At 28.8% G+C, this 12,311-nt stretch overlaps 1 protein-coding gene across 2 annotated transcripts; it reads left to right on the top strand.

The window, feature by feature from the left end:
- The first annotated feature begins 8,878 nt into the window (after positions 1–8,878).
- On the top strand, positions 8,879–10,980 carry LOC112736287 (uncharacterized). Of its 2 annotated transcripts, XM_072210979.1 has the most exons (4): positions 8,917–9,135; positions 9,275–9,303; positions 9,436–9,565; positions 9,981–10,980. In XM_072210979.1, exons 2-4 carry the CDS (start codon positions 9,300–9,302, stop codon positions 10,618–10,620), a joined length of 774 nt encoding a protein of 257 aa, XP_072067080.1. In that variant the 5' UTR covers positions 8,917–9,135; positions 9,275–9,299; the 3' UTR covers positions 10,621–10,980. The 2 variants fall into 2 exon arrangements, with proteins under 2 accessions (XP_025641460.1, XP_072067080.1); XM_025785675.2 differs by lacking the exon at positions 9,275–9,303 and having other exon boundaries at positions 8,879–9,135.
- The last annotated feature ends 1,331 nt before the right edge of the window (positions 10,981–12,311 follow it).

Genomic DNA, 12,311 nt, shown 5'->3' on the forward strand with positions numbered 1-12,311 from the left:
ATATTTTTAGAATATTTAATTTAATTTAATGTATTTTTATTTTATTTATTTAGTTACTAAATTAGGTTTTATGTTTATTGGTTTAGAGTTTTTTTTATTTCAACTTAATAAAAAATTATAAATACTTCTTAAATTATTGTAATCGTCATAGAGTAATTAAAGATGTGAAAACCTTTTTTACATTATGTAATTCTAAATTATATTGTAGATATATACGGATTTGCTAGTTTTGGTATCTAACATGCTCTGTGTTGATAGTTTAGCCAGATTTGATCATTTTATATCTTTTATTTGGTTGTATAAGAATTTATGATTTATGGTCTAAAATTTAATATAAATAAAATAATTTTAAAAAAAATATTTGATGTCAGATAATATTAGAAATAAGAGAGTAATTTAAAGAAAATGATTATTTATTATTGAATATGTTATCAATGATACAATATACAAGAGTATATATAAGTGTTAGAAGAATTAAAGCAATAAAAGCATAATATCCTACAATAAATATACAGAGGATGTGCTAAATAAATATAATTGATCATAATTATACTCTAACATCCTCTTTCAAACTCAAGTGGGAGCTAAGGATACCATCTTGAGTTTGAATATTAGAGTCCAAAAACGAGTAGAATGATGAGTCTTTGTGAATATATCAGCAATTTGATCCAAAATCCCAACAGCTATGTGACGAACAGCATCAATAAGGAGACGTTGCTGGACAAAGCGACAATCAATCTTAATATATTTTGTGTGTTTATGAAAAACATCATATGAGTAGTTTGAATAGTACTACGGTTGTCACAAAAAACATCAGTTGGAGATAATTGATGAGCACCCCCAAATTTTCGAGAAGCCAACGGATCGAGGCAATCTCAGCAGTTGTGTTAGCGAGAACACGGTATTCATCTTCGATGCTTGATCGAGCAGTAAACATTTGCTTCTTGACTCTCTGAAAAATGAGAGAATCACCAAGAAACAAACAATAATCAGTAGTATAATGACGATCAGTGGAATCACCAGCCCAATCAGCATCTGAGTATACTTGAAGGGTCAAAGATGAATGGACAGAAAAATGAAGGCCATAAAAAGAGTGCCTTTGATGTAGCGAAAAATGCAAAGAACTGCCGCATAGTGAGTAGTACAAGGAGCTGATAATAACAGGTTAAGAACATGAACTAGATAGGCGATGTCTGATCGTGCGACAGTCAAGTAGACGAGACCTCCAACTAACTATCGATAAAGAGTACGATTATCTAAAACAGTGTCATTCATAGGAGTAAACCGAATATTAGGCTCAAGAGGAATAGACTCAGTGCGACTACTTGTAATTTCGGCTAGAGCAAGAAGATCAAAAGCATACTTAACTTGTGAGAGATAGATACCATCATCTGAGGATAATTAAGATATGACTTCAAGGTCAAGAAAATAACTAAGAGAACTAAGATCTTTCATCTCAAAAATATGGTAGAGGGACGCTTTAAGATCAGAGATACTATCAATATCATCTCTAGTAATGATCATGCATCAACATACAAAAGTAGAAGAACAACCCCACGTAGTATAAAAATCAAACTCTAATACCATGTTAGAAATAAGAGAATAATCTGAAGAAAGTGAATCACATGTATCCCTTTTTAATAAGGAGGAATGAGAGAATGGGTGGGAAACACCGGGAGGGGGTAGAATTAGGCAATTTAGTAGAGATTTGAGGGTTTGGAATTGAGAGGAGTATTGTCATTTGGAAAACGAATCGTTCTTTATTTTTGTAGATTATCTTCCTGTAGATATATAAAAAAAGGGAGTTGTACCACTTGTTCAACTGGACTGGACGTATAAATGATATCTATCTCTCACGAAAACAAAAAAATGGTAATACTTACGTGTTTGCGTTCATCCGATATACAACAAAGGGTGGAGCGTTGAAGGCTATCGCGGAGATGAATAGAACGAGGTTACGAGGGAAGTTTATTTCAGTCAGAGAAGCTAGGTATCGACGCACGAATGAAGGGGAGAATAGGAAGAGAATTAATGAGGCGGGTGACGTCCAAAATATTGTCAAGATTCAAACTCAACATGAGGAAAGTACAAGAGTCCCGAGGAAGAATGTAGAAGAGACGAGGAAGGAAGGGAAAAAAGAGGATCCACATGGTAATGGGTGGACGAAGAAGATGGAAATTCCGGTGGTGAAAGAGAATCTGGACTGGTTACAGAGGAGTCTAATAGGCAGGATGACAAAGGCTATAGACTTTTCTTCTTTGAAGTATATGATTGTGAAGAATTTTTCTCAAGTTGTGCAAGTACGAGAACTAGGAGCGTACAAGGCACTCATGACTTTTGATAGTATCTTGAGTGTAGAAGAAGCTTACACGTTCAAAATGAACAACCTACTACAAATTTTTCATAGCGTATGGAGATGGAATGAGGAGGAGCACAATGAAACTCGAAGGGCATGGTTAGAATGCTTTGATTTTCCTCTGCATACATGGTCAGCGGAGACGTTCAGAATAATAGGAAGCCAATAGGGAGAAGTAATTGGATGTGACAAAGCCATGAAATCATGCCTCTCATTCAGTGTGGGATGGGTACAAATAGATACTTGTATTATGGACATCATCAACGAGTGGATTCACGTCATAATTGGTACTAGCAGATTCGATGTTCTGGTTAAAGAGGTTGGTCATGAGAGTTATGGAGTGGAGTGCAAGATTGAAGAGGTAGGTAATCCTTATCTCCCAAAATCTTGCGAGATGGTTGCTAGCAGTTCGAGTGCCATGGTACAAGTGAAAAGTAGAGATTCGGTGGCTGAGTTGGTGATGGAGGTGCCAAGGGAGGAAGAAACAGATAAGGGTAGAGTAGTAATTTTAGAGGATATTTTGAATGAATGGAGTAATTGTAATTTAATTCAAATTCGTACGGCAAGGAAAACGGATGATCCTGTTTTAGAGGGCAGTGAGGATTTTATATAATGATTTGATGATTAATGATGCTGAATCAGAAAAAATAATTAGGTATGATTATAATAATGATGGGCTGAAGAATAAGGATTGTTGGAGAAAAAAAGAAACCAAAAGCAGGCTTCTTAGTAGGCCCAAAAAATTTTATTGTAACAGATGTGCCAAAGGAGAGAGCTTGGACTTTTTTTCCTTAGTTGAAAGCCCAGACGATCATGCTAACATTCATGCTGATGCGGCTATAGAGGTGGGCTGGTGAATCATAGTCGGGCAAGGGTTGACTGGGTCGAAGCTGCTCCGAGTCCTGGGTTATGCGCTGCGGTTCATTATCAAGTTGAAGGAGAGATCTCAGGGCATGACGCCACAATAGATTAACGAAGCTTGGGAAAGCTCGTAGCGAGCGAAGAGCAACGGACTAGTGGAGGAGACGGTGCCGTCGGGCCTATAGCGGTGTATGCTGCTTGCGATCTTCAATCGGAGGTACGCCCCATTGGAGATTGTGTCTTCGTCAGAGTATCACTCAATGCTAGCGATGGCGGGGTTACGTTCTTCCATGGACGGCGATGTTGACATGGAAGCGGCGGTGCATTGTCTAGTGCCTCGAGCCTCGAAAGAATGCTGCTGGTCCGAAAGTTGGTCCTGTTATAGGTGGAGATGACGCACTTGTAGACGGTTTAACTTTGAACGGTGCGGGGGTTGATAAAGACAATATCGGGGTTGGGAGTGCCGGGGACATTAGTGTTGAAAATCCAGGGAACAATGATGGTAAGGATTTGGAACGAGAGGAGCAAATGCTGGAAAATAGAAAGACGTGTGAGCTGATTGTTGAATCAGGAGCCGTGCAGTACAATGATGAAGATGATATCATGGCAATTCTTCAAGAACAGAATGAGGCTTTAGCTCAGAAGAGGAGATTAGCAAAGCAGAAAGAAAAGGCACAAAGATGCAGACCAAAAAATCTCAAAAAGGTGTGTAAAACAGTTTTAAAATGATTTTTAGTTCTTGAATTGTTAAGGGGTTAGGGAGTGTTGAAAAATTGAGTATGGTGAAAGAACTAAAAAAGAAGCAAAAGTGAATATGTTAGGGTTGGTTGAAACTAAGATGCAAGTTGTGACTAAGTTTGATGTAGTACGTATTTGGGGGAGTGATACTGTAGAGTGGGAGTTTGTAGAGTCGACAGGCACATTCAGGGATCTATTATCAATGTGGGATGACATGCAATTTAAAATAAATAATTGTTACAAAGGAAAAAGACGATTATGTGTTAAAGGAGTACTGTTAAAAAATGAGTTTAATTGTACGTTCTATTTAGTATATGGTGCTCATACTAAATTGGAGAAATTGGCTGTGTGGGAGGAACTGAATTTTGTAGCTGGGTTAGGTCGAGGTCTGATATGTTATATGAGAGACTTTAATGAGGTTATACAGATTGAAGAGAGGAAAGGTCGGGACAGGTTACAGCATCGGCAGAAGAGTTCAAGGATTGGGTTCAAGATATTCAGTTAGTGGACCTACCGTTGAATGATCGAAAATTTACTTGGTTCAGAGGCCGCTCCTGCAGTCGTATTGATAGAGTTCTATTGAGTGTAAAATGGCTTGAGAAATTTTCGGAAATTCGATTAAAAGGTGGACCGAGAGTTATTTGGAATGTATGACTAGAGAGGAATAGGCGGATCTTTAATAAGAAGGAAACCGGAGTGGAAGAGGTGTTTCTCAGGTCTTTGACCAGCTACAGAGAATTGTGTAGTTTGGATCTTTTTTATTGTTGATGGCATTGCCGGAGATAACATTAGGAATTGTTTTCAGGTTTTGATTGGTTGTTTTTTATGTTTGAGACTTTGTTTGTGACTTTGTCGCTCCACTTTATTGTGTTGAGCTCACTTGTTCAAAAAAAAAAAATAATCTGAAGAAAGTGATTATGTATTATTGAATGTGTTATCAATGATACAATATATAAGAATATATATAAGTGTTAGAAGAATCCAAACAATAAAAAAATAATATTATACAATAAATATGCAGATATGCTAAATAAATATAATTAATACTAATTAATTTTAATTGATCCTAATTATATTCTAATAGTTGAAAAAAATAATTTTCTAGTATTACTCAAATTTTGTAATTTTAAGAATTAAAAGTTTATTGTTAAAATTATGAAAACTAAAATTCATATGTACAACTTTCATTTGAAATTAAAGTGAATATTTATTTACTCTCAAAAGTTATTTTTCAATTAAATATCAAGCACTTTTCCCTTTTCCTGGCCAATATTTCCATAATCCCATCGAAACAAATAATTGATCTTTTGTTTTTTGGGACAGGAAACTATTAATAAGAAAATAACAAATTAATAAAAACTCAAATCTTAACATCCTTGTGTTTTAATCCAATATCTAAAAACGTGTATTCTAAGCCACACTAATTAATAAAATACCTAATAAATACTTGAGGATTGGAAATATGATTGTTTTACTTATGTACATATGTGCATATATACTCAATTATTGCTTCGAGAAGAACTTAAAATAATAAAAGTAATGATGAAATGATGTCTTTGTAGTCATTGCAGATAGAAATTAGTACCAAAACGAAGGGAAATTAAATTTGATAGTTTTGCATAATCATATTCTAACCTTTCATGTTCATTAGCACACTTATTTTTTACATTGATTTAGTTGACACATTCATAACAAAATAATTTTATGAGAATGTGTAAAATGTAATTAATTAACTAACAAATATCTTAATTAACCATAAGATCTATAACACAATGTAGTTGTTTAAGGATAAGTTTAAACATAGTCATGTCCTAGGTTTGATACTTAGAAGACAATATGTACTATTAATCTATATTTGAAAGAGAAATTGAAATTAAGAGACCGAAATTTAATTGTATTGTATTTAATATAAAATGAATTAGATTGAGTTGTTCAGTATTATATTTAATTTAACATAAATATAAAAATTAAAAAATAAATTTAAAATTTAAAAAATTAAATAAAAGTATTTTTTATAAGAAATGTTTCAATTTTCATAGTTATAATTATGGAATAAATTTCATAATTAGAAAATTTTTGTTGATTCTGTGCTGATGGATATTTAAAGATTTATGCTTGTTAATCTAAAAAAATTAACGAGTATCTTTAAGATACTTTTTAAAACACTACAAAAAAATATATAAAAATAAATAATTTTTAAGAAATCAAAATTTACTACAAAAAAATAAATTAAACAAAATTTAGACAAAAATTCATAAGCATCATAAAATTGGGCTCTATTTTATCCTACTTTACTAACGACTCAGTAGTTTTATCGACTTCTGTTTCTAACTCACTGTTGGAGTGGCTGTCGATAATAAATTGGGAAAATTTTCAAGTGTGCTGTTATATCGTTCAGTAATTTTTAACCGTTGATCTTAATTATAAAAAATATATATAATATATATAATTAAGATCAACGGTTAAAAATCACTGATATACCAGTATGACAGTATACTTAAAAATCTTCCCTATAATAGTGATGTATGGAATAAATTTCATAGTTAGGAAATTTTTGTTGATTCTCTGCGATGCTGATGGATATCCAAAGGTTTATGCTTTTTAAAATACTAATAAATATAAAAAATGAAAATTATTAAACGAGTAAATTAAAATTGATTTTCAAAACATTAATTAATTGTATATAAATCTTTAAAATTTTCTACTTTTCTAGCTTGGACAAATACTAACAGTTTGTAAAAGTCGAATGAAAAATATAAAATGCAGATTTTATGGAAGAATTTTTTAAAATATAAAAATAATACTTTTTATTTTTATTATTGAGATTATGGTGGTATTGTTAAATAATGTGAAGAGTTGGTGTATTTTTTTTTTTTTTTTGTGGATGATCACAAATTTAAAGGACAGTTTTGTGAATTTTAATTTTTTTTTATGTCACGTCAGATTTGTGGTTTTAAAATTTTTTAAAAAAAAATATAAATATAAGGGTTAGATTTAATTTTTTTTTTTAATTTTTTAAATATACAAATTTGATCCTTAGATTTGTAACACTATGAAATTTGATTCTCAGATTTCTATACTTCTCTAAATTTGAGGGTCAGATTTGTTACTTAAAATTAAATAAAAAAAATTAATCTATATAAAAAAATACCAATTATTCATAATGATAAATTACACACAATTTTTTTCTATATAAAAAAAAAATTAACCTAAAAATGATTGTTATAATTCCATTGATTTTAATGTTCTACGAATGGAATCTAATAAGTACCGTGAGTCTTTTTCAAATTACAGTCAATATTTCTGTGGACCCCACACGTCCTTCTATGTACTCGTGTCGGCTGCTTTATATTTATATTTATAGTATTCTTAATGTTAATATATTCAAATAAATAAAATTATAAAATAAAAACCAAAAAGAAAAGAATAATACATGGCACAAATGACACTTCTTTTTTATTTTTAATTATATATATCTCAAGTTTTATAAAATGAAATAGCATCACGCTCATGTATATATACATATAAATATTATTTATCTAAATTCACAATAATTCACATGGATATTTTTTCACCGGGATTAATTTCTCCGACTTTTTTGAAATGAATTCGTTCAAATTTTTTTAATAATTAAAAAAATAAAGTATAATTTTTTGTTATTAATTTTACAAGTGAGATAAAAAATATAAAAAAAAAGTAATAAAAAATTAAATATCATATTTTACTCTTTTAATTTTTTTTAACAATTAAGAGGATTCATTTTCTATTTTTTTTTCACACATACGAAAAATTGAATAACTAGTTAATATTTATTTTTATTTTTATTGTTTAGCCTAAGACATAATTACGGTAAATCTACATTTCAGGATTATTATTATTATTATTATTATTATTATTAGACCTTTATGAATAATTATCAACCACAAAAAGAGTCTAATGTAAACATGCACAAGATATTTATAATTAATTTACTATATTAGGATAGCAACTCACTTAGCACTAATATTTCATATCAAAGCAATAGTAATTAGTAAGAGTAAGTTAGTGGATATATAGTACTTAATTTATTAATTAACAATTAACATGACATGATCGCCAATGAGTAATAGCTCAAATGACATAGTCTCTCCATACTCAATTAAGAAGTTGCGGATTCGAGTCTCCTATCTTTAGTAAAAAAAAAAAAAATTAACATGACATGATCCACTTAACGTATTATATTAGTTAATTAATCAATTAACTCTATTTAATTATCATAATAATTCACGTATACAGAGCTGTAATATTGTACTAAACTACATACTATTTTTTGGGCAATGCTACCGCCAGAACTTGCCTTATTTAGTATTAATTAATTATTACAACAATTAATAAATGCTAAATAAGGCAAGTTATGGTTATTTTTTACTGATTTTCTTTAGTTACCTCCGCTATTTTTTTAATTTTATTTTCTTCTTCTAATTTATTTTCATTTTTCTAGAAATAGAGATATCTTAAAAACCAATCCATTCCAATGCAAAAAGGCAGCACTTGATTTGCGTAAAACCCACTTTATTGCTTCACCCTTCTCTCTCATGACTTCAATCCTAAGTATGATCTTAAATCAACACAATTAGTTCTTAAAATTCAACAACATATATTAACAACAATAAAATTAGAGAGATAATAACAATTTAAATTATTTAATTATTTAAATAATTAATAATTAAGGTATACATAATAAAGTAAACCATAATTAAATAATACAAAAAATTATTTTTTATTATCTTCTAAATATTTTTATATTAAAAATATGTTAATTATCATAACTTAATTAGGGGTAATAATATAATCAATAAATTAACTAATAATTAATATATGATATATATTACTATTTGACTATATAATATATATATATAGAGGGCCAAGAATGAAGCTAGCAATGAACACATATATATTATATAGTTTTGAGATAGAGAGCTGGGCCTCCAATAATTAATTAGGGAACAAAAAACATTGTCCTTCTCTTCTTTTTCTTCTTCTTCTTCTCTTTCTCTTAGTTCATAAGATGGGTCGGCATTCTTGTTGTTTAAAGCAAAAACTAAGGAAAGGTTTATGGTCCCCTGAAGAAGATGAGAAGCTCTTCAACTACATTTCTAGGTTTGGTGTTGGTTGCTGGAGTTCAGTTCCCAAACAAGCTGGTATATATTTATATATTTTTTTTTCAATTTTTTATTTTTATTCTTAATAATAATAATTCTCAACTACTATATCCTTTTTGGAGTAGTTTGAATTGAATCCTCATAATTAAAGAATTATATTATTTCGATTTTGATATAGGAGACTCGAACCTGCAACCTCTTAGATGAGTATGGGGAGACTATGTCATTTGAGTTATAACTCATTAGCTTTCAATTTTGATATTAAAAAAGAAAAAAAAAATAATTATATATGAAATTTGAAGTTTAATTTGAATTATTATGTGTGTGTGTGTGATGAAGGGCTACAAAGATGTGGAAAGAGTTGCAGACTAAGATGGATAAATTATTTGAGGCCTGATTTGAAGAGAGGCATGTTTTCTCAACAAGAGGAGGATCTTATAATCACTCTCCATGAGGTTCTTGGAAATAGGTATATATATATTTGTAATTTTATAATATCATTGTTAATTCTTGAAATAATTTATAGACATTATTAGAAAATAGTTAGAGTTATTGATTGATTATATTAATTTTACGGTGAAAACTCAAATACAGTTAATTAAATTTATATAAAATTAATAGTTGAGAGTATTTGACAAACACGTTAGAAGAGAAGAAGCACGTTCAAATTTTTTGAAAGTTTCAATTTTTGGTTTAGCAAATTTTTTATTCATAAACGCAGAAGTAATTTTACATTCAAAATCATGTTTACAAGAAGCAACAATTTTGAGCTTCTGCATTTCACTAACGGATTTTTAGCCATCAACATTCCATCTTTATTTAGCTTTTACCAACTTTATCCTTTATGCATGTTATTGTATTATTTATGAAATTCTTAAATATAGGTGGGCACAGATTGCGGCACAGTTGCCAGGAAGAACAGATAATGAGATAAAGAATTTCTGGAATTCATGTCTGAAGAAGAAGCTAATGAAGCAAGGGATTGATCCAACTACACACAAGCCTCTTCATAATCATGAAGACAAAGATAATGATACTATTATTAATAATAATAATAATAATACAACACAAGCAGCATGTTCTTCTTCTTCTTCCATGGCAATGTTAGATGGAATTATTGGAGGAGTTTCATCATCATTATCATCATCATCATTATTATTAGACCCTTTGACATGCTTGGATTTTTCTCATCATCATGAAAACTATGGATTATTATTCTCTTCAATGCCAAGCCTAGACATGAATAATAATAATAATAATAATGCATTGCTCTCATCAACATCATCATGGGATTGTTGTAGCAATGAAGAGGAGAACAAGTTAGAATCTTTGTTTCAGTTTCATCATCAACTCAAATCTGAGGAGGAATTCAATACAAATTATAATAATAATGTGCAGCAGAATTCAATGCAAGAAGATTTCATGAGCAGCTATAATAATTTAAGGTCACTCTCATCAGAAGATCTATCAGCAGCAGCAGCAGCAGTAGCAGGACCAAATTTTGATGTATTCCACCAGATATGATTATTCATCAACTGTAACTTTTTTTTTTTAATTATTTTTTTTCCCAAATGCAAGTTATTTTCATGCGAAATTAATAGTCGAAAATTGTTAGATGATAATTTAGTCAAATCTGTCAAATTATCTAACGATTTTTTATTATCAACTTTACATGAAAATAACTGCATGTGAGTTTTTATTTTTTATTTTTTTAATTAGCTTATTCTCTTTTTTCTTTTTTTTTTAAATATATTTTTTTTCTTTAAAGTAGAGAGAGCATAGAATTATTATGTGATAAGTTGATAGCATAGGAAATTTCTTGCAAAATATTTTAAAACTATTATTTGAGATCCTTTTTAATTAATTAATTAAGATTTTTTTTTTTTAAATTTCCCCCCCTATTTGATGTATCTGTTTTCATCAACAGAAGTTTAATTTGTGTGATTATTATTATTATTATTATTATTATTATTATTATTATTATTATTATTATTATTATTAATAGCTAGTTCTTGTGGAATAATAACATTTCCGAGTGTCCAACTAATTAATTAATATTATTACGTCACAGATATATATAGTGCCTATAATATATATATTTTTTTCCTTTGGTAAGATATATATATATATATAGGTCAAAGACTGAATTATCAAAAAACATATTAATATATATTACATATAAAGTGTGGTTTGCTATGTCGTTGTTAGCTACAATATGATTCAATCATTCAGAACTCGGTGAAAAGTATGTTATGGTCAGGAACATGACAATAATATTATTTCAACAAAAATTATTTTCCCCCAAAATATATTAAATTAAATGAATTTAATTTTAGTATATTTTTAATATAAAATATTTTTATATCTATATTTAATTTAACACTATATCGATAAAAATAATTATATTTTATATTAATTATGCAAATAATTATTAAAAAATTAATGTAATTCTACGACGACTGTATAACATGTTTTAATTATTGGTGCCTCAAAATTAAATATTTTGTAAGTTGGTTGTTTTATTTTTCTCGGAAAATAAAAACTATAGATATACTTAGAAGCCCCATTCCTTGCAGGAAATAATTGAATCTTGTCAACAATGGTTGGTTTTTTTCGATGATTGATAAAAGTACAACCTGACTCTAAAACACTATTGGTTATAATTAGTATTTTTAGGGAAAAACTAAGATTTATTTGAATTCGGATAAGATATATAACTGTTGAAAAGAATCTCAATATCTGTTTTATTAAGAATTTCTTGCTCTAATAATAATATATGTGCTGAAAATATACAAGCTAGTCAAATTAAGACAAAATAATAATTATAATAATTTCATTTTTTTTACTCTTTACTTTTATTATTTTATATTATCATGCATGGGAATAAATAAACAAATTTTTATTCATCATGAATTTTTTATATATATAAATCTTGTTGTTGATGCATTTATAGTCTTAATTCTTAAAAAGGTACAATATGAATCTAGAAAGATCTCAATTTAATTTTTAGAAATACTTTTTTTTTAAAAAATCATCGCCATATATGTACATTATACTACTAAAATATTTAATTAGCTAGTTTACTTAAGAAAAATTAATAAAATATTATTGTAACTATTGATTATTAAATATTATGCAAATTAATACAAAAAAAATTATTATTAAATCAGTCATTATATATTTATATAAATATATATAGTATTTAATTTATTTTT

Source organism: Arachis hypogaea, chromosome 13 (assembly GCF_003086295.3).
Source record: "Arachis hypogaea cultivar Tifrunner chromosome 13, arahy.Tifrunner.gnm2.J5K5, whole genome shotgun sequence".
NCBI classification, from domain to species: Eukaryota; Viridiplantae; Streptophyta; class Magnoliopsida; order Fabales; family Fabaceae; genus Arachis; species Arachis hypogaea.

What these genes read in the sequence shown, in the direction of transcription:
- LOC112736287 (XM_025785675.2), top strand. Translation starts at nt 9,003, where the DNA reads ATGGGTCGGCATTCTTGTTGTTTAAAGCAAAAACTAAGGAAAGGTTTA. An exon ending in TTCAGTTCCCAAACAAGCTG is followed by an intron (nt 9,136 to 9,435) that starts GTATATATTTAT and finishes TGTGTGATGAAG; the next exon opens with GGCTACAAAGATGTGGAAAG. An exon ending in CATGAGGTTCTTGGAAATAG is followed by an intron (nt 9,566 to 9,980) that starts GTATATATATAT and finishes TCTTAAATATAG; the next exon opens with GTGGGCACAGATTGCGGCAC.